The 24468-nt window shown below is 33.8% G+C and overlaps 1 protein-coding gene across 1 annotated transcript in view; it reads right to left on the bottom strand.

Annotated features, from left to right (window-relative positions):
* LOC107647314 (ethylene-responsive transcription factor ERF115) overlaps positions 1–14212 on the bottom strand; it is a 19642-nt gene extending 5430 nt beyond the window's left edge. The window contains exon 1 of the mRNA XM_021105634.1: positions 13866–14212. Within this exon, the coding sequence (XP_020961293.1) occupies positions 13866–14212 (347 nt within the window). The remainder of the gene's footprint in view (positions 1–13865) is intronic.

The raw sequence follows: 24468 nt of genomic DNA on the forward strand, positions 1-24468 counted from the left end.
TAATTAATTTAGTGGTTAATTTTGTGTATACATACATAATATTTTTTATATTTCTCACGTACATTTAATTTGAAACCACTAATTACGAATGAACTGAACTATTTTTCACTGTAACCTACTATGTGTATGTTGGACTGTTGGTTATAACCTACTTAGGGCCTGTTTGGAAGTTTCAAAAGTAATTTTTTTGACTTATGAAAAATAATAATATTAATGTTTAGTGTAATTTTTAAAATTAAATTGCGACTTTTAAAGAAGTTAATTAGAAGCTTATAGAGAAGTTAAAAAAAATGACTTCTCTCATAATATTATTATTTTTTTATCACATTTTTATAAAATAAATACTTTTAGAACAAAAAATTTAAGCATAAAATAACTTATTTATAAGTTATTTTTAATATAATTATTTATTATTTAAATTAATTTTTTAAAAAGAGCTTAATTAAATTGTTTAGTCAAACTGACCTTAATATATAATTAGCCTACTTATTTAAATTCACAAACTTAAATGGACATAGCTAGCCAGTCCAATACGTTTAACACCTCTAATCATATGCCGGGGGAAGTACTAGAGAGAGGGGACAGGGGTTGGGTTTGTAAAATTAGTGGTAAGAAAAATGTAAGGTTAGTAAAATTTATTATTTTTTATTAGTAGTTAACTAGTAATATTTAAAAGTATTGACTAAAAATATATTATTGGACTACTAAACTAAAAATTTTGGACTATTAGCTAATATAAATTAAAATTGTTGGTCCTCTATTAAATTAGTAAATTAAAAAAATAAATTATTAACTAAAAATACTAATAAAAAACAATAAATTACGCTATTTTTAAACTTTTCTATTAAGAATTTAGGATAAGATATAAAGTTTGTACAAATATCACATGCATATGATCACAATGCAATTAGATCCTGGGTTAAAAATATGGTGTCTTTATATAATGGGTAATCATAGCTATACACACCTAAATTAGTGTTTAATTTGTACACTTATGAAATCTAAAAATGGAGAAGATAAAAAAAATAAATAAAAATTAATAGAAAACACGCTTTAAACAAGTTAGGTGTATAAAGTTAAATATACCTATTCAGACATACAAAATATCATTTATCTATTATCAAATTGAGTTTAGGCTTAAGTTATAAAAAAGATTAACGTATTCTTATTAAACAAAAAAAATAAATTAAGATTAAGTTTTAATAATGTTTTCAAATATAAATTGTGTATTATTTTTTAAAAAATTTTGAGAGAACAAACCATGTCTAAAAAACTTATTTCTAAGAACTTCTCCTACCAACATGAGAGTTTTCTTTTCTTTTGTGTTTTTTTCTAACGAGTAATACCAAACCAACTCTTAATATAACTCTTTGGTGAAAAGTTAACTTGTATAAATTAAAAGAATTATTTTTTGAAAAAAAATAGCTCACTGAATTATTTTTTCAAATAAAGTTCAAAATAATTTGTGTTTAATTTAATTTAAATGTCCTTCAAGTTTAAATAATCATTTTTAATTTATATATGCTAGAAATATAATTATTTATGTGTCTCCTTCTATCAGCTTAAGCTTTTGGAAGATGTAATAATTTCATCACATACAAGAAAATCGGGACATAACGGCGGTTATTTTAGAAAATTGTGGCGGTTTAAAACTGCCGCAAAATGACATACCAGCGGTTCTATAACCATTGTAGTTTAGGGTATGGTCATTTGATCTTGTGGCAGTTTTTATGAACCGCTGTCATAACCGCCGCAAAATCAATATATAGCGTCAGTTGATTTAACGGCTGTTTAAAACCGTCACTATTTTTTTTACTAGTTTTTTAAAAAAAATGTGTCGGTTATAAACCGCCGCAATTCTGATAAGTGCTTTTTAATCCAAAAGTTAGGTTTAATTCATTATTGAAATAATCCATCGACAATTTTTTCCACAAACAAAGTGGTACACTTGTCATTCTAGTTCTAGACAAGTTAGATAGGAATACGGTACCTATCACATGTAGCAACAATTAGCTCTTCACACTATAGATGCAAATTCCTTTGAAGATTATCTTCTTAAAGAAAAAGTTCCTCCAAGATTTAGCACTGAAGTTGATAGAAAAGCTAATACAGAATCAATTACCTACAAAGAATGAAAAGTTGATCATTATTTGATGACTGGCTTCTATCATCCATGGAAAATTCCATCGAGAATAGAAAGTTTAGCAAAAAATTCAAGAAATTTTCTCTTGAACATGTAAGATTTAAGTGAAAACTCAAAACCAAGCTCAAATCTATCAAATAAAAGTTGGAGTATCAGCAACTGATTATCTGAAGCAGATCTAAACCACAATAGATTCACTCGTAGCTATAAAACATGTTTTATTGAATCAATTTTAGAGGAATTAACTGAGAAGTATTCAATCACTATCTTGGAAGTGGAATTTTTCTTTCTTGATCATGAAGCCATGTTAAAGAAGTTTAGAAAGAGTAATTATGGATGAATTCAATCCAATTTTACCCAATTAAGTTTTGAAAGAAGATCTAGTAGAGATTTTCAAGTAAGAAAAGAAAGAAGTTTTAGTAGAGGATCAAGATTTTAGAATTCATCCTTTTGTCCACAATGTCAAGTGTCTAGGCATTTTGGACACACTTTTCATCACATGTTCTCATATGTTTAATTAACTATTTACTGCACCACCATCTTCTTCTTTTTCCGTGAGTACATCAAAATTTTCACCATTACCAACTCCTCCACCATCCAATTTTCACAATCTTAGATCATTCATGGCTACCAACTCTAATCTTTTTTAAAATCCTTAGTATCTAGACATAATAGCATCACATCATATTACCACAGATCAATCTCACTTACTTAATGCATCTGAATTTATTGGATTAGATCAAGTCATACTAGGTAATAGGACAGGTACTCGTATCTCTCATGTAGATCATAGTTAATTATTTAATTTCTCTTGACATTCATAGAAAATTTTTGCTTAGAAGTTTAATATATACACGTAAAATGTCTGAACATCCTATTAGTTACAAAAATTTACACAAGATAATAACTATTTTTTTAATTTTATGATAACTGTTGCTATGTTAAATCTCAGGGCACTTATCAAATTCTTCTTAGAAGGGTATTTAAGAATGGAGTTTATTAATTTTAACGAGTTGTTATAACTACTTCTTGAACCTGATTGTGAAGATTTGATATCTGATGACATTTCTTATGTAAAAAATAATTATTTTATAAGATTATGCATGTTGTTTTACCCCCAAATTGTAATTTATTAGCTTTTGGTTCTTCTTTAGAATGTTTAGTATAAAATGTTCTTTTTCTATTTGGGATGATAGATTAGTGATGAGGGAAAATTGATTCCACACAAACTAATCGGCAAGTATACCGGGTCGCATCAAGTAGTAAAACTCAGGAAAGTGAGATCGATCCCACAGGGATTGATGGATTAAGCAATTTTAGTATGGTGATGAATTTAGTTAAGCTGACAGTTGATAATTTGAGTGAAAAGTAACTAACAGAATGCAAATTGCTGGAGAAGTAAAGTGCAGAATGTAAAGAACTAGGAAAGTAAATGGCAACAAGTTTAAATAACTGAAACTTAAAGGGCAAAAAATTAAAAAGACTGAATCTTAAATTGCAAGGAATGTAAATCACTGAATCTGAAAGTGCAAGAAAGTAAAAGTGCAGAAACTTAAATGGCAAGGAAACTTAAATTGCATGAATTATAAATGGAATTGGGTGCAGGGAATCAAAACAGAAATGGACAATATAAATTGCAGTGAAATCAGAAAGATCTAATTGAGGAAAATTCAAAGGAAATGGTTCAACAGGGATTGGAGATATCCTAATCCTTCATGAATCAATGGGTTTCAACTCCTTTCTCAATCATATGAGTAGATCTATGGCGGATTGAAATTGATTGGATCCCAATTCCTTGGCAATCTAATCTCTCTAATCACAATCAATCTTGCCAATTCCTTGATCTAATTGTCATGAGAAGAGTTAGAGCACATTCTCTCATCTATAAGCCATACTAACTCTTAGGATCTCAATTCCTCCCGAATGGTGTTGATCAAGAGAGTAGTAAAGGATAGAGCTCCAATTCTAATGCAAGTGATTCTCCTTCCGAGGCTTACACCCACATTCAATTGAATTAAACCCCCTTCCGGAGTGAATAATTCTCAATCAAAACAGAAGATATCCTATAGCTACACAAATGAATTGAGAAGAAGAAGAATTTCATTGATTCATTAGAATTACAATAGAGCTCCTCCTCCTAATGAAATTGGGGTGTAGTTCATCATTGCTCTAGTACAAAACAGAAAAAGAAAAAGTGCAGAAGTGAAAATACAAAGAGAATTGAGTGCAGAATTTCCCAATTGGGGTTCTGACTCTCTAGCCTATCAGATCTCAAATCTGCCAACCTCCTTTCTAAATCAAATTCTTCTCTATTTATACACTTTCTAATTCAGTCTTTAAGTCCCTGGATTGGGCTTTTGGCCTTTGCTGAAGTAGGTAGAAGTGGCTCCAATGCTATTGAGAAGAGATGGATGCTCAATTGCAAGGTTCTGATGTCCATGTTTGAGTCAACGTTTGAGGGCAAACGTTGAGTCCAACGCTTTCTTAAGGAAAATTGGAAACTGGGCAATTTGAGCAACGTTTGACTCAACGTTGGAATACCAATGTTCGCCTGGTCACGCGTACGCGTGGGCCATGCATGCGCGTGGATGGCCATTTTTGCCATTCCACGCGCGCGAGTCACCTATGCGTACGCGTGGTTGGGAAGGATTGCACTCCCACGCGTACGCGTGACTGACGCATACGCGTCGATGCAGTTTCCCCAACTCCAAATTTTCAAATGTTTTTGTGCACGTTGGCCTCAGCGTTGGACCAGCAATGCTCCCTCCAATGTTGGCGCATCCACGCGTGTGCGTGGATCATCGAAATTCCACACTCACATGTACGCGTCGCACACGCGTGCGCGTGGATGCAAAAATTCAAAAATCCCATATTTGAACCTTTATCGTGCACGTTGGCTTCAACGTTGGACCAACAACGTTCCCTCCAATGTTGGCCTATCCACGCGTGTGCGTGGATCATCAAAACTCCATAATGCACGCGTGCGCGTCTCCTACGCGTACGCGTCGCAATAAAATTTTCCAAATTCCATAAAGTAAACTATATTGAAAAACGTTGGAGGTAACATTGGCTCACCAACGTTCCCTCCAACGTGGGCAACAGAATTATGCAGCAAATTTTACGGTCCTCTTCTCCAATGTTTGAGGCAACGTTGGTGGTCCAACTTTGGCCACCAACGTTGCTTCCTCTGCTTTGCTTCTTCCTCTACTTTTTTTTCTTTTTGCCTATAATCCATCAACCAATTGCATCAAAGTTTGCTATGATCACAAGGTAATTGCACCATTCATAACATCAAGTAAAATTAGCATAAAACCTTGTGAAAAAGTATATAAATACCCCTGTCTAATTGAACTCAGTGATGTATGAAATTCCAATTCTGTCATTTACTTAATGTGCAAGAAAGTGCATAAACTTAATGAAAATAAGTGAAAAATGCTTGTGAAACTAGCATAAGATGACTTGTCATCACAACACCAAACTTAAATCTTGCTTGTCCCCAAGCAAGCAGTGAAACATGAGAAAAATGAATGAAAAACAGATAAGCATATATGTCCTTATTTGAAAGCATTCAGTCTAGGTTCATGGGGTTTCATGCAGGATTTGTTTGAAGCCCTACTTTTATTGGTTTCCAAGTTTGAATTGTCCTTTAATTGTTAACTAAAGTTTGCTGCTGTGAACCTTATTAACAATCATCCTTGGTGTTTGATTTTTTTTCTTTGTTTTTCTTCTGCTGAGAAACTTATTCCTTCAATTGCAGCTTAGTGTCATGTGTTGCAGCAGATTTTTAGCTTGTTTTTCAGTCAACATATATTCCCCACAGACACTTGGCTTACAATTCTTCTTAAGAACATTGATGCCCAGCACCTCTTTGGGTTACTAAATGCCTTGTAACTAGGTTGCTCTTGATGGTGGACTTTCGGTTGATAATTCCGGATTAGTTAATCCAAGTTACCAAGTTTTAAAATGCTCCTCAGAACCTAATTATCCAAGCAGATCCTAGTACAAAAAGTACCACAAGCATGTGTCTTAAGGTCCAAGCTATTGGTGTCTAGCTTTATCCTTTGTTTCTTTCATTTTTGTTGCCAATTCTTGACTTTTCTTCCTTTCCTTCTTACTCTTTCTTTCTTCCAAGGGTATTTATTTCCTAAGGTTTCACAGACAGCAACTAAGTCTTATACTTAAAAGGACACTCTACCCTTCCTCTTTATTAGTGAGCTTACTGAACATTCTAGCACATACTACCACTGAACTTTATTCTCATTCCTATCAAATTGGACCATTTTACTTTCTGTTTCAACATTTTATTTTTATTTATGCAAAGGGGAACAAGACATAAATTCAAGTGGATGCAAATGAAGTAGACACTCTGGCTAGATCACTTAATTGAAAGATGAAAAGGCAGTAAATAAACATAATGCAGACTACTTAAACTAATCAAAACTAATCACTAGGGGTGCATTTAAACTTCCAACTAAAGCACTTCAAAGCATAAACAGTTGAGTAACAATACAACCTTTTGGCGTCTTCTTTCTTAATTCTTCATCATCCTCCTTAGCTTTTGTGCTCTCCTTGATGATGATGTATAGTACTTCCAAAAAGTTGAATGATTTTCTGCACTGATAGTGGAAGTTGCTTGTCCCCCAATCACTTGAAAAATAGTTAACATGCATGAATGTTTGTAGGCTTTTGAACTTACTTTGGTGTGTGAACACCAAACTTAGTTCCCTGCCAATGTCTCTTATGCAGCAGATTAATCACATACATGAAATCTTGTGCTTGGCCACCAACGTTGCTTCCTCTGCTTTGCTTCTTCCTCTACTTTTTCTTTTTCCTCTGCTTTTTTTCTTTTTTGCCTATAATCAATCAACCAATTGTATCAAATTTTGCTATGATCACAAGGTAATTGCACCATTCATAACATCAAGTAAAATTAGCATAAAATATTGTGAAAAAGTACATAAATACCCCTGTCTAATTGAACTCAGTGATGTATAAAATTCCAATCCTATCACTTACTTAATGTGCAAGAAAGTGCATAAACTTAATGAAAACAAGTGAAAAATACTTGTGAAACTAGCATAAGATGACTTGTCATCAATTAGACATCTAGCAACAAAGACGGTGAAAATTATCATGTCTACTTGTAATATCCCTATTTCTCAATTAATAAACGATGACAATTTGTAAAGATATTGCTATATGGCTAAAATGCGTGCACTCTTTTTTGTTAGAGATGATTATCAATTCAATTTAATATGCCTCTTGAAATAATTTATACAGATGTTTGGGTCCTTCTCTAGCTTTATTATATCATAATTTTAGTTATTATGTTTCTTATATATATGCCTATACCAGGTATACTTCTATTTTTTTTTGTTGCATTCTAAATCTCAAGTATTTCAAGTTTTTGTTCAATTTAAAAACTAAATTGAGAATCACACTGGCCTTCATGTCAAAGCTTTACAATCTAATCTTGGGAGAGGGTATCTATCACAATCATTTGCTGAATTTCTTACTCAACATGGTATATTACAGTTTTTTTTCTCCCATACACCCATCAACAAAATGAGAGGGCTAAAATAAAACATAGACACATTGGTGAAATAGGTTTATCTATGCTTTCCTAGAACTTCAATCCCACTTGTGCACTTAGATGATGCTTTTCTATCTACAACCTATTTAACTAACAGATTCTCTTTACTTAATACTATGCATAAGTCTCCTTATGAACTCTTGCACAAGAAGACTCCTTGATTATTCTCTTTTTAAAGATGTTTGGTTGTGGTTGTTTTCCTTATTTAAGACATTATAATGAAAATAAATTTGCATATAAATCTGATCTTGTTATTTTTATTGGTTATCAAATTTGCATATAAATCTGATCTTGTTATTTTTATTGGTTATCCAAGTCATAAAGGATATAAATACTAAACCAAATCTAAAAAAATTATAATATCCAATAATGTTTTGTTTGATGAAACTATTTTTTCTTATAAAGAATTGTTTTAAAAATCAATATACTAATTATGTTAAAACTCAAGTTTCTGTTGTTTATTTACTTATGCCTATTATTCCTGTAACACTTTCACTATCAGAATGTCACGCTTTTGGTTGCGTCACTTTAATAACGGGGATATTACGATGACCTTTATATATAAATAATAAAAAGTAAGAGCCTTGATCTGAAAATTGTATCGACTTTTCGTTGAAAAACCGAAAATATTTTTTTGTAGGTACATACATACATACAAATCCATCACACAACACTGTTACATTCACAAGATAATACATCAAAGAAAAGTACACCAATACTACATACACATATAATCACAACTCCTATTCCTCTTTACAATATATGATAATAATGGCAAGAAAAAATAATAACTAAGATAATACATCAAAGAAAAGTACGATTAAATGCCAGTAAAATCTTCATAGGCTTCCTGTCCGTTTTCTGAAAAAGATAAGGCTGTAAGGGGTGAGAACCTAACCACACGGTCTCACCAGAGAAATTTTCGAGTTGTTGTAAAAGGATACATATAAAAGAATTTTATTTTACATCTATGATCATTGCTTATCTTATGAATCTTATTCTCTAAAAATTTGTCTCATACTTAACTCCATCTAGTTCTTTAATCATTAATTCACCAAACTTACCAAGGATTCATCCAATCACGGCCTCCGGCCCGAAACTTGTTCACGTTCAAACAAGCACGACCTCCGACCCAACATACACCACAACACATCAAGAGATATAACTAAATCATTCAATCATGGCCTCCAGCCCAAAACTCATTCAACATTCAGACCATCATAAAATTAATCTCTTACAAGCCACTACACTCCACCATAATCCCAACCAACAAATCATAATCACAAATAATCAGACAGACAATCAAACAATCACACATAGAAAATAATTATGACAAGTAGTATAATTAGCAGTTAACAGAATATCAATTTGGCAAACTAAGTAATTATGCATACCCAAGCAATTTCAAACAAATGCAGTAAGATGCATGCCTATCCTAATGGCCGTGAGCTTACTGCCGGTTAAAGTGCCATACCCGACACATCCGGTAGCTAACCCAGACATTGTTTTTCTGATGCGCATTCCTAGGAGGAAGAATTCTGAGATAGAGTTCTGTAACACCCTATCACACAGAGCTTTACGCCTAGGACGTAAATCAAAGGTGGCGATTGGGTAGAAGGCTTGTACAGAAAACCAAAGAGACAAGTATATAAACAAAGTTTCAAAAGATAGATACATAAGCAAAAAACTGAGTCTATTACAAGGTGGAGAAACAAAATACAAAATACAAGGTGGAGAATCTATTATGTACATATAAATACAAACACTGAGTCTTAAGATAGTTCTTTGCTTCCAAGAGTCTCCAGAATGCTAAGTGCGATGCTCCGCATCCTATATCTGAAAATAATAATATATGTATCCAGTTCTCAGCATGGTAAAGGTGCCCACATAGGTAATATATAAGGTCATGAAAAAGCCAGAGGCATTCCTAGAAGTCCGACACTCATATTTAAACTTAAAGGAATAACTAAACCAGAAATTTGGTAACTATGTAAGGTTCTCAAGTTCTGAATCTAATCCTAACTCTACAATTCACTTTTTGTCTCATTAAACTCTAGCCCTACAATTCACTTTCTATCTTTTCCAACCTTCCAAAATACCGGTGGAACAACCCTCGTCACACCTCTACCACACGAGGGGATCTCTCAGTTGCAAACACATACAAAATAGACAAGGAAAGTACAAGTATAGATAACAGATACATCAAGAAGAACAAGTAGTAGATAAGCAAAGATAAAGCAATTAAGCAAACCAAAACAATGCACACTCAAACAAGACATACAAATGCACATGATGTATGCTTGACGGGTGGAAAAATGCTAGTTAAGAAATTTTAATAAAAGCAGCGTTGTGAGTACAGTCTTAACCGAGAAAATTTCCACTGTCAATTTAAAAGATGTCACAATTTAAGAATATTAACTGGGAGTAGAATTCCTAGGTCGTTTTTCAAAGAGTTGACACAAGGTGCAATTTATTGGTCAGAAATTTTTTGAGAAATTTTTAAAGTTGACAAGAGATGTTATGTATTTGAAATAAAAGGCCTTGGCTGGGAGAAGATTGATTGAAGGTTCTATCCTTGTTGACTTTCCCAAGTATAATAGTAAAAGGTTGTTGCTTCCACTCAGTTGTCCTCTTGCAGTTGCGAAGGAAGGTCAAGTGGGTAACACTAACTCTGATTCACAAGTCCTAATTCCTTCTAGGGAAGGATTAGAGTTAGTGAATAGTGAGTTAGCCAGCAATCCCCAATTACAATTTAATACTTGAGTATTCCAACACAGGGGTTCCAATTAATCAACTCCCAAGCCAAGTTGAGAGCTTTAAATCATAACATGAATGCCATTTTCTCACAACATAGAATAAGAATAAATAAGAGACATGGTAGTTAAAATAAATTAATGAAGGCAAATTTAGAGCTGATAATTAATTGGAAGAAATCGAACAAGTAATGAAATTAAATATAAAAATAGTTCATTGCATTAATAAATCCAAAATTAACAATATCCGTATATGATCACGAGCAAATTAAATGAAAAACAAAAGATTAGAGTAATAGAAAGGTAAACTATAATGAAGAAGGCTTCAATCGAAGGTAGTAGCTCTCTCAATATCCAATCCAGAGCATAAAACTAAGAAATCTAAGAACCCTAGGAGAAGTGGTGTTTTTCTCTCTAAGATTCAAAACTAAAACTAAAACTAAGTGAAAGTGAATGGATGATGAGTCGATGGACTTCTGCGCTTGTCACGCGTACGCGTCGATAGACTTCTGCGCTTGTCACGCGTACGCGTCAGTTGCGTGTACACGTCGCTGTGGGACTTTGCTGGTCACGCATACGCATCAGTCACGCATTCGCGTCGCTGTAAAATGCTCCATGTCACGCGCACGCGTCAGCCATGCGTGCGCGTCGGTCCTCGCTACTCAGCTCCTTAGTTTCTTGTGTTCCTTCCACTTTGACATGCTTCCTCTTCATCCTTTAAGCTATTCATGCCCTGTAAACCTGAAACACTGAACACACATATCATGGCATCGAGTGGTAATAAAGGAGAATTGAAAATTAGTAATTTAAGGGCTTAGGAAGCAAGTTTTCAATCATGGAACAAAATTAGGAAGGATTTGTAAAACCATGCATTTTGTATGAATAAGTGTACGAATAATTGATAAAATCCACTCAATTTAGCACAAGATAAACCATAAAATAGTGGTTTATCAATGCTTGTCCTACTAGTCATGAGCTCACGTGTCGGTTACTTTGCCAGAACCCGACACACCTGGTAGCTAACCCGGACATCGTCTCTCTGACATGCCTCCACACTCTTGAGATATAGTGTCCGTCACACTCTCGGGATATAGTGCCCGTCAAACTCACGGGATATAGTTCCCGTTGCATTTCCTGGGATAATGAGAACGCTCTTAGGATATAGCACCTGCCACGCTCTTGGGATATAGTGTCTGTCACACTCGTGGGATATAGTGCCCGACACACTTCCCAGGGTAAAGTGCTCCTACACTCTTGGGATATAGTACCCTTTACACTCATGGGATATAGTGCCCAACACATTTTACAACAGAGAGAAAATAATACAACAAAATAAAACAGAACATAATTCACACTTTGCATTCATAATCATTGTCTTCATAATCCCTTTCAATCATTCTTCTTCCTCATTTCTTACCCGGAGCAGGTGAACAACATTACTGCATCTTACCCAGAGTCTTAGCTCGTACCTGGAGTAAGTGGATAACACCACTGTATCTTATCCGGTCTCATATATCTCAATCAATCTCATCATATCTCATCCAAAGTTTATAATTAACTCAGTTCTCCTTATTCTTCTTTCACATAACCAATCTCATCATCCAACACCTATCAACTCAGCTACATTTCATTACTATTATCATTATCTTCATTATTTACTTCTTATTCAACATTACCAATGCCTCATTAGTTCAGTTAACACTTTGCAAAACCCTCCCAAGTATCTCTTCAACTTATTTAACAGACTCATTCCCGTTTTAAGCCTTAAAGACTCACTAACGGACCTTAAACAAGTGTAAAAGAGGTTGGAAAAGTTAGAGGTTTGGTTAAACTTTCAAAAACATCACATTTGGCCAAAACAGGAGTTCCACGTATGCAGGCCTTGTCCCTTTTGTTCGAAAAGCTGTTAAGTTATTAAAAATCAGTTTTATACACCTATCTTCTAGCATTCATAACTTTCTCTACAAAACTCCGATTTTCACAAACTTTAAACCGTTTTAAAGCTCTTGAAATCATCTTTAATTTGAAATAAATTTCATTCAAATCCAAAATCTAAGGCTCACATTATGGACTGCCGAAGTTGGTTAAAAATCAAGTTTTTACTACAAGTTTCAAAAACTCTAACTTTCCAAATTCTCATTTCCAAACCCGCAATTTCACAACCAAAACAACTCCAATGCTCCTAAACATGTTCATACACTGCCCTTTCATACTATTACATACCAACCTGCACAATTTTCCCACCCTATTTCAATCCAACATCACAAGATCATCATCAATATTCATCAATAATCATCATCATCCTCATCATATATCACATATACACACACATTTAATCCATACAAAACCAAGACCACTCATAACCAAATCCAACATCATACACATTACTTACATGCATTTACATTTATTCCATTAAAATCCAACCATCCTCAACACATAAATAATTATCATTATTCAGATACTCATCATACACAACCCATTCAATTCATTCCTATCTTATAGTCTTCTAGCCTAAGTTTTCACGAAACATTATATATTATCTACGATAAACCAAAACCATACGTGAGCCGATTCCTCCCTAATGCTCGAACACCCCAAAAGTCCTCAATTCACAAGCTCTAAGCCTCCACAGCAAGGATTCTCAGCACCCAACACCCAACTCAAGCTTCCAACTCTATCAATTTAGTTCCAATGCACATATATACAATCTAATTCCATACTAACATCACTAAAATTAATATAGGATTTACTAATTTAACAATTTTACAAGAATTAGAGGTTCCTCACCTTACCAATGGACGTTTGGGACAAAACCCAACAAGCCCACAAGGCTAATTTGATCCTAAACACCAAAATCGCATAATCTCTCAAAATCACAAAACTAAAAGGGAAAGAACTGGACATGAAATATCAAATTTCTTACCTAATTATTCGATGGATTTTGTAGAGAATTTGGAGACAAATGCATGATCGCTGACGGCTCGTCAATTGGAACTCCAGATTAAAAGTTATGGAAGAAACAAGATTGAGAAGGAGTTTAGGGTTCATGATTGCACCCATTCTCCAAAATTTCAGCGTGCTTCACTTGAAATTAGGGAAAGGTGGCTGAAATGTTAGCTTTATATAATGGGCTTGGTCCAACTGGTTCAACCCATTAGGCCGATCTTTGACCAAAATCTTAAAAATTAGTGTCAAAATTCATATTTTAATTATTTCTATCCTTCTAACTGATCAAATTTAATTTTCTAATTTTTTTAAATAATAATTAATTTATTATTTAATTATTTACTAATTACTCGGGGTTTACAAGTGCCGTACCACCTTTTCCTGGAGGTATACTCAAGGGGTAATGTTCCGAGGGAGAGTGCCCTACCACCTTCCCCTGAAGGTCGTGTCATATTTAACAAAGGAGAGTGTCTGCGCATCCCCAGGAGGAAAACTTTCGAGGAAGAGTGCCCTACCACCTTCTCTTGGAAGTATACTCAAGGGGTAATGTTTCGAGGGAGAGTGCCCTACCACCTTTCCCAGCAAGCAGTGCCTTTTCATTTTGCAGCCAGAGAGAATGCGTGGAAGAAATTTCGAGGAAGAGAGCCCTACCACATTCTCCACATCTGCACCGCAACCACGAGCAAGCAGGATAAGGCCACCATCCTTGCCCGGTGTAGGTGTCATATCAATACACAAGTAGGACAAAATCCACATCTTTGCCAATTCAGTTATCATATCACATAGTCACGCAAGCGGGACAAAACCTACATCTTTGCTAAACAATAATCACCATCAACCAAAGCCATCATCATCATCAAATTCATCATTAATATAATCGTATTCAATCATGATTTACAATCTAACATAACCAAGATCAAAATCAAAATTGCAATCATACATATAATCATATATCAATCAAACCTCATCATAATCATAATTCATTCTGTTCACATTTATCGCAAGGATAATTACCTTCAAACCGTGAGAGGGATAAAACCACCATCCTCACCACAGTTGAAAATTGAACCGAAAAGAATTCTCAACCTTCTATCCAATTTTCCGATGTAATCAGAGAGGGAATCCTCAACCTAACTTGTTTACCACAACAAGAGAGGAAATCCTCAACCTCAACTTATCTATACGTGAGCGAGACAAAACCACCGTCCTCATCGTGGGCGGGACGAACCACCAACCCCACAATAGTTATATTCCGTTTAACAATTTTTCATCCGAAAATTACCCAATTTAATCCATTATACTCACTCCCAAATTCTTTTCACCAAAAGACTAAAAAATTATTTCCTTTCACCAATCAAATTCAATTGGTTTTAAATTCACTAAATACTTCTCAAAACATAACTCTTCAATCAAAATATTCCAATCATAGTCTTAATTGAAACATACATCATTTATCTAAATAATCATTTGCATTACTTTAAATTTTGCTAAAGCGTCCCAAAAATATTATTCTTTTCATAATTAATCAAACCAAAATAAGTTAATTTTCATAAAAATTTCGACAGAACCTCTCCTAAAACTTGGACCTTTCCATTCTTCAAGGGTTTCATCTAAACTAACATCTCTCAACCCTTTCTCAACATACCATTCAACATAATCAACTAAATTATGATTCTCATCAATTATCAACATAATCAAGAAACCAATCATAATCACAGCCACAAACACAATGACATCAAATCAAGCATCATTCATAGCCACAAATCAATCCATTCTCAATAATATCAAACAAAAAATTCTCAATTAATCATTTAACTTTTCTTAACCTCTTACTTAACCTTTTCCTTAATCCCCCAATCTTTTCCTTAACCTTAACTTTTCTTTAACTTGACTTAACCCTTGATTAACCTTAATCTTTTTTTCAATTATCCTTCAACTTTTCCTTTTATATTTTTGTAAAAATATAGATATTTAATCAAATCACATTCATCTAAATAGTCCAGATTAATCCGTAAGACTCGCACAATCACAAAAATCATTTTTTCACATCAATATTGATTTATAACAATTCCTTGATATAAAATATGTTTTAAGAAAAGTCCCTACCTCAATTGCGACTCAATTACGCGACAAACTCCTTTTTAATCTTATTTCACAATAATTCCGATGACTCCCCGCAGGGTGACAACCACAAAACCAGTATGCAATCACGATAACTCAACTCTGAGACATTAACGTCGCAAAATCCTCAATAAGTTATAACAGAACAATAGTGGTTAGAGTTTTGGGACTAGATCTGCTCACTGTACCAAAGAAGAATGAAGGAATGGAGTAGTAGCAGTTCTGACATCCCTCACCGGCAAGAACAGAACCTGACAGAAGTAACAGAAAGCTAGGTCGAGGTGGAACAATAGCTCAGTGATGACAGAAAACCTCAGCGGCAAATACAGCAACAACGCAGTGACAACAACATCCCTAGAAATCGAAAGAATGGAAACCAGAAGCAAGAACACCCTTACTAGCGGCAATAGCACTAACTCAGCCAGTTCTGGCAGTGTTTCCTGGTGACCACAGCTCCATTTTCAGGTGACAGATGCGCGGTGGCGCGATTGCAACAATGACGGTAGTGGACGGGTTCCCTTTCCACTGTGTTTCTCTCCACGGCGGCCCAATAGCGACAACAACAGCGATTCTCGACGGCGACCCTCCTCGCCGGCGCCGTCTCTCCCTCTCCTCTCTTCTTTTTCTCCTCGAGCTCCCCCTTCTCTCTTTTCTTTTCTTTGTCTTCCGTGGGTATGAGGAGGGTGGCGGCTGGTGGGTTAGGGATAGGGTTAGAGTTTTGATTTGGGGATTAGGGTTGGGGATAGAATAGGATTTTTAATAAAATTAGGGGGTAGAGTATGAATTTAAAACTAAATTTAATCCAATATAATTAACTTTAAGAATACTATTTATTTTTCAACTTACAAATTATTTTCAATTAAGTAGTCTAATTTAAATTAGGGATAAATAAATAAATGTTATTTTAATTCATAAAATTAAAAAAAAATTAATTATTCAATTTAAATTGTAAAAAATCCTATTATTTTCAATTACTATAACTTTAAATCCCTAATAAAAAAATACTCAATTACTTTAAAGATTTTATAAATCCAAATAGATTTTAAACTCAATGTCTCATAATTTTGATTTAATTATTTTTTGTAAATAACTTTTTCTAAAAATAAAACTATCAATAAACATAATAAATTACAAATAATTCATTATTTATTTTCTAAAAATCTGGAGTCTTACCATTCCTATGTCATAAACTCCTTTTATAGTTTCAAATTTATCTAACAGTGCTAATCATGTTTCTCTTCCCTTGTTTATATCTAATGCTTAACCTACATCTGGTGATCCTTAGGTGATTTACTACCCCAAATAAAATCAACAAACTACCCACATTTCATCCACAACAAACTACCCTTAATCCACACCTGACCCTATATCCATCGCTAGAATAGAGATATAACTTCCCTTTAATCAATCCTCATCTACCGGCCACAACTAACAATGATCCTATGATTACCAGATTAAAATATGGTTCCTTCAAGCCTAAAGCTTTACATACTCTAATTAGTTCTACCGATTCTGATCCTTTATTCCTTCAAACTATCCCTACCTTAGTGAAAAAAGCTAGTGAGTTACAGCATTAGCTCTATGTTAGTTGAACTCAATTCTTTAAACAACACTCTCACATAGAATTTAGTTCATCCTCCATCAAATAATATTATCAAAAGCTCTAAATATCAAATTGGTTAATTCAATAATATAACAATATTTTATTGAATAGGAAATTAAATGAAACTAAATATATTATTCAGCCGCCAGGCTTTATTTCAGATGATTCTTCTAAGTGTGCAAGCTCAATAAGGTTATTTATATCCTCAAACAAGCTCTTAGAACTTGGTATATCACCTTTGTTGATATTCTTGCCAAATTTGGTTATAAAAGTATCAGGTCCAACTTCTCTTTATTCTTTATACATTCATCAACTTATACCATTTATGTTTTAGTGTCTGTTGATGACATACTTTTCACGGGTAACAATCAAAATGAAATTGCATCTTTAATGTCTAATTGAACAACATCTTCTCTCTTAAGAGTCTTGATATTTTTAACTACTCTTTTGCTATCAAGGTATCAATATTATCATTAGGAGGTTATTATATTTGCCAAACTAAATACATTAAAGATCTATTGTTAAGAGTTGGTCTGCATGATGTAAAATTAGTTTCGGCTCTCATTTGAGAAGCTCTCTCATTTTGGAATTGAATCCTATACTGATCTTATTTATTATAGGCCAATTGTGGGTGATTGCACACTTACAAGACTTGAAATCTCTTTTACAGTAAGTAAAGTTATCCAGTATATCTACAATCCTTTTATCACATACTGGAAGACAATAAAACGTATCCTAAAATACTTTGCTGGGACTAAGGATCAAGGAATTGTGTGTTTCATCGAGCCATTAATTTTTGTATCTTTACATTTGTAAATGCTGATTGGGGCTCATATATAGATGATAGACATTCAATTTCAGGATATTGTGCGTATTTTGGTGGCAATTTAGTTGTTTGGGCCAGCCGCAAACAACACTCAATTAGTCGCTCAAGTGCAAAGGAAGAATTTCAAAGTATAACTGATGCCTCAACTGAAATTATTTGACTTGAGACTTTATTATCTAAGTTGCAGATTACTATATTTAGAGTTTTCATAATTTACCGTGATAATATTAGTACTGTCCAAATTTCAACCAATAATCCAATAATGTATAATAGAACCAAATATGTTGAGTTCAATTTGTATTTTGTTCATGACAGGATTAGTGAGATGAAACTACACATTATTCATATTTCTAGAGTGGACCAGGTGCAAACATCTACACTAAGCCACCGTTGTTCATAGTTTCATTCGATAAATTTAAACGCAAATTCGAAGTTGCTCCAAAAGTTCCCTTAAATTTGAGGGGGGAAGGGATGAGAAGAGAGATGTAAATGAATCAGTCAAAACGAAAACAGTTAGTTAAGATTTTTCATTGTGAATCAATGCAAAAGCTTAAATATGTGTGCTATATATATATAGTGTTGCACTCTCATTGTATCATCATAGTTTATAATACAAAAAACTCAATTTTCATTCAATTCTCTACAATTTTGTTCTACTTTTACATGTTTGGTTCATCAAGAATCATATCAATCCATAAATTTTCACACGAACAAAAAGTTTAGGGTTCGATCTTTATTAGATCCCAAAAGAAAAAAGGATTTAACATAAGACAAATTATAAAGAAAAGAATTTATGCAAAAATTCAAACAAACCTATTGAATCAAAGAATAGTGAAAGAATTAGAATGAATTCGATGGATTCATTGCACTGTATATGTGGTGTATATATATACAAGAGGTATAGTTGCTGGTGTAGGAAACACTACAATGCAGAGAATTTTATTCACTGAGAACTATAACTAACTACCTATAACTTGAACTAACTTAACTAACTGATAATTAACAACCCAACACTAACATCCCCCCCTCAAGTTGGAGCATACAAATTGTATGTTCCTAACTTGGACATAAGAAAGTGAAATTAGGGTGGGGAAGAGCCTTAGTTAGAATATCAGCTAGTTGATGTTTAGTAGGTACATGAATCAATCTAATGGTGCCAGCCTCAATTTTCTCACGGATGAAGTGGCAGTCAATTTAACATGTTTATATCTCTCATGAAAGGTGGGATTTGATGCCAATTGAAGAGCAGAGATGTTGTTGTAAAATAACATAGCCGAATCGACTTGGACTCTAAATAACTGAAGTAAACCAATCAACCAAATAACCTCACAGCTAGCAAGATCCGTGGACCTATATTCGGCTTCGGTGGAGCTCCTAGAGACTATTGTCTACTTCTTGCTCTTCTAAGCAATGAGAGAGTAACTTAAGAAGGCACAATAGCCTGTAGTTGGTCTCCTTGTGTCGAGACAACTACCCCAATCAACATCAAAGTATATGAACAGGGTAAGTTAGGAAGCAGCTGAAAATAGAATTCTTTGGCCAGGTACATTCTTAAGGTACCTTAATACTTGGTGAGCAGCTTGTAAATGAGGCACCTGTGGGTCAAACATGAATTGTGCCAGTTTAGTGATAGCGGAGGTGATGTCTGGCCGGGAGATAGTGAGGTACATGAGGCGACCAATGAGTCTCCTATACGCAGAAGTATCAGAGATCGGATCACTTTCTTAGCTCTTAATTTGAGATTGACATCCATAGGAACTGTTGCTAGCTTGCAGTTCAAGAGGTTGGTGTCTTCTAGCAAAGAGAGTATATACTTGCACTATGTGAATGAAATCCCTTGAGAAGATTTGGCGAGTTCCATGCCTAAAAAGAATTTCAAGTCCTCCAATATCTTGAGTTTAAAAATGGACTACATTTTTAATTGGACTTTGGTCACCATATCAAGGTTAGCTCCTGCAATTATGATGTTGTCTACGTAGACCAATAGGAAGGTTACAGAATCACCAGAACCTATTGAGAACAAGGAGTAGTCACTCTTGCATTGAGTGAAACGATTTTGCTTAAGAGTTGAGCGAAATTTGTGAAACCACTGTCTCGAAGCCTGTCTAAGCCCATAAAATGACTCTGTAAGCCTACATACAAGGCCTTTCTTGCTTTCGGAATGCCCCATTGGAACTTTCATATATACCTCTTCATCCAAATTCCCATTGAAGAACACATTGTTGTTGTCAAATTGGATTAAATGCCACTTATGCACTGCTACAATGCCTAACAGAACTCGTACAGTGGTGACTTTAGCTACAGAGCTAAAGGTATCTTTAAAATCAATTCCTGCTTGCTGTGTGTATCCCTTGACTACTAACCTTGCTTTGTATCTTTCTAAACTCACATCAGCTTTTAGTTTAGTTTTGTAAACCCATCTACACCCTATGGCAATTTCGGTGGGTGGTAAAAGAACCAATTTTCAAGTGTTGTTGGCCTCCAAAGCCTCAAGTTCTTCTTTTATTGCAGTCCTCCATTCCTCATGTTTAACTGCTTGATGGTAAAATTGTGGTTTAAGAATAAGATTGGCTTGGTAAATAGAATGATGATAAGTGTGGTTCAATCTATGATTGCTAACAAAGTTTGAAATCGGATAAAGAGACTTAGTATGAAAAATGTAGTCATGAAGGTAAGAGGGAGTATGTTTAGTTCAGATGGATCTTCTAGGTTGGGTGGAAGTAGAAGGTGAGGTTTGGTTTTCTATAAGAAGGAGTGTTTAGGATTGATTATTGGTTGTAGTTGGTGATTGAGGTATCTCAGGTACGGTTGGGATTGTTGGAGCATTAGGCAACGGTTCAGAATCTAATATTGGATTAGGGAGGACAAAGTCAAAGAAGATGTTAGTGTTGAGTTGAGTATGAGAGCTTTGAGCAAAAGGCATGGTGTCCTCATGAAATATCACATCTCTTGATATGAGAAACTGTTTAGTTCGTAAGTTGTAAAGCTTATAACCTTTGTAGCCAAGTGGATAACCCAAGAACACGATTGGATCTGCTATAGGGTCAAACTTTGATCTAGAAATGGTGTTAGTGGCAGCATAGGCAAGACATCCAAAAATCTTTATTGCCTTGTAGTTTGGGAACTTTTGAAATAGAAACTCAAATGGAGATTTCATTTTGAAGAGTGTGCTTGGTGTTCTGTTGATTAGAAAGGCTACAGTAGACACATTCTCCCCAAAAGGTAATTGGAACTTGTGATTGGAAGTATAAAGCTCGAGCAACGTTGAGAAGGTGTTGGTATTTTCTTTCTACCACCGCATTTTGTTGTGGTCTATATGGACATGAGAATTGATGTAACACACCCTTTTCTTGCAGAAAATCAGTTACTGCCAACTCCTTTGCATTATCAGACCTGAAGCGTTTGATCTTCTTGCTGAATTGAGTTTCTATCATTGCATAAAATACTTTTATACGACCTACAGCTTCAGATTTATGTTGCAACAAATATAACCAACAAAATCTTGTAGCATCATTATATGTAGAAACATGATATGGTCCCTAAATATTACAACGTATAAGGTCAAAAGAATTTGGTGACAAATTATTATTTGATTCAAAAGAAAGTTTTTTAAACTTTGCACGAGGACATATGTGACAACCTGTAAAGTTAGACTCTTCTAGAAAATTTATGTGACAAATTGAAAGAAGAAGTTACATGCTTGATGATTTTATTTGAAGCGTGGCCCAGTCGTGCATGCCAAAACTTGGAATTGCACAAATTGATAGAGTGAGATACAAATCTCAATTGATTTGAGGGAGTTGTTGCTCTGAAGATATATAGTCCCTCATGCAACTCACCCTTCCCAATCTTCTTTAATGTCTTGTTGTCCTGGATTGTAAAATCAGATGAGCTAATGGTGATGTCAAAAGTAGTGTTGGAAAGGAAGGCCGTGACAGACAAAAGATTGACACAAAAATCAGGCACATATAACACATTGTTCAATGTGATATTTGAACTAACAACTACTGTTCCTGTGAAATTAGCCTGAAACTGTTCATTGTCTGGAAGAGAAACTGAATAATTTTGGGAAGTGTGAATAGTTTGAAAGAGAGTCACATGCAATATGAATTGTGGCACCACTATCTAGAATCCAGTCTTGTTTTGATAATTTTGACCTTGTAAGTGAGGCATTGAGAATGATACCTGCTAGTGTAACTATCTGTGTAGTTGCATTTAAAGCAATTTCTTAAAGCTTTTGACTATTAAGTAACTGCATCAGTTGCTACACCTGAGATGAATTTAAGGTCAAATTTGAGGATGGATCTTAAGACAATTGAGGCTCTCCTCCAATAACATTGTGTGCTGCTTGCTTGAGGCCAAGCATGGATGGACCTCTTCCTCTATTATAGTTCGGTGAAAAACCATGAAGCTTGAAGCACTTATCGATTGTGTGATCGAAAATGCCACAGTGAGAACAAAGAGGCCTGTCTTTTTTTGTATTTCCTCTTCCTCTGTCAGATTGTGGAGGCACATGCTGATTTCTTGCAAGGAAAGCAAGTAGTGTTGGGATTGAGGGAGCTCCAATCGCCCTGTGCTTTTCTTTTTGGACTACTAGGGATAGGACCTTGTTGATTGATGATAGAGGCTCCATCAATAAAATCTGTCCTCGAATCTGAGCATAGAAATCATCTAACCCCATTAGAAAATAATGTACATACTCGTCTTGTAGAAAAGCTTGCATTGGCCGCGAATAAGTACAATTGCAAGGAATTAAACGATATGAGTTGAGTTCTTCCCAAAGAACTTTTATCTTTGTGAAGTATTGTGAAATTGTCATCGAATCTTGACTTAAGTTCACTAACTCTCACTTGAGTTAAAAATTTTTTGAACCATTGCTATGTTGAAATTTTTCTTTGAAATCATTCCCCAGGTCTTCAGTTAAATTAGTATAAATCAAGAATGTAGCAATTTCTTTAGACATCGAATTGAAATCCAAAAGAGACTCTTATTTAAATGACATATTAAAAATATAATCAGTTATATGTATTTTATCAGTTTAAACTTTAAAAAAAATGATTTCATAACAATATAAATAAGATGAAGTAAAGCTATTGTTGAATATACTATTATCAAAATATGTATATAAAATTTGTTATGAAATTACTTTCCTTAAAAATTTAAAATAACAAAAAAATATCAAAATAATTATATTTTTAACAAATTTAAAATAAAGAATTGATGTATTTTAAGATTTTGGCGTTGAAAAGACTAATTGAAGGCAAAAATCAAAATGGAAAGACATTGTAATTTGTAAACTCATCATTTTGAGTTGAAAAACACAAAATGGAAAGTAAAGTGTTTTCTTTTAATTTACGAGAAAATGGAAATTAATTTAGGCAGCAGGGATGCAAAACTTGTTTGGAACTTGAAAAATGAAATTTCAATAAAATGAAATTAGAAGAGACCAAACATGTTCCTTGTATATATTCATCTACTGACCAGTCTTACTTTCTAGTCGACCAGAATTTGGTCTCCTCCAACTTCATACCAAACAAGCACTCAATAGTTATGACCAAAATAATTAGTTTTGACCAAATAAGGAAAACACTACAATAAAATAAAATAAATATTATCATAAGAGAGAATAATTGGTTTTCTTAATACACAATTATTTATAACTAATTAAAATTTTTAAATTAGACAATTATTTGGGACTGGAAAATAAATTCTTACTATATATGCTTATTCCTTTAATTTCATGCGTTAATAGATAGCTATAGGGGTATGCAAATTCAAACTAAACCTAATAAAGATTGAAAACTAATCTAAGAAAGTCGAACATGGACCAAACTAAAATATAGCGTGATTGATGAATTTTCAATATTTTCCAATTAATATATGTATATTGTTTTCATTACAAAAATAAAAATGTGTCAATAATTATTAAATCATATATCTTTGTTATATTTCTTCTCTTTTTAGGTAACTTTAATGGATTCAGCCACCAACCAATTAGAAAACAAAAAGATTAAAGTCTGTACTTAATTTGAAAACAGGTCAACAAGCTTCACTCAATTTGAAGATCAGTCTTTGACAAATTGGACCGACCTGCCTAGCTATCTTATCATCTTTGTTAGCACGAAAATTGATCTCAATAAAAAAAAATAGAAGTATTGAATAATATATAGTCTTGTCCACGATTAATCTAAAGATAGATATATAATTGTTAAAGTTATTATTATTATTGGCATATCTTAATAGAAAATATGTTTTTAAAATTTTTTTGTGCATCAAATACCTTAATAGTGTACTGAAAAGACTATTTTTATTCTTTTTTCTAATCTCTAAATATTCATTAGTTAATTCCATAAGAAATATATATTGTAACAGAAACATCAAATACCTTAATAGTGTACTGAAAAGACACATTTTTCTTTCAATCAGATCTTGTTAGTAATCAAAATATGATATGTTTTTGAATTAGACACATCTAAAATACAG

Source organism: Arachis ipaensis, chromosome B06 (genome assembly GCF_000816755.2).
Source record: "Arachis ipaensis cultivar K30076 chromosome B06, Araip1.1, whole genome shotgun sequence".
Taxonomy (NCBI): domain Eukaryota; kingdom Viridiplantae; phylum Streptophyta; class Magnoliopsida; order Fabales; family Fabaceae; genus Arachis; species Arachis ipaensis.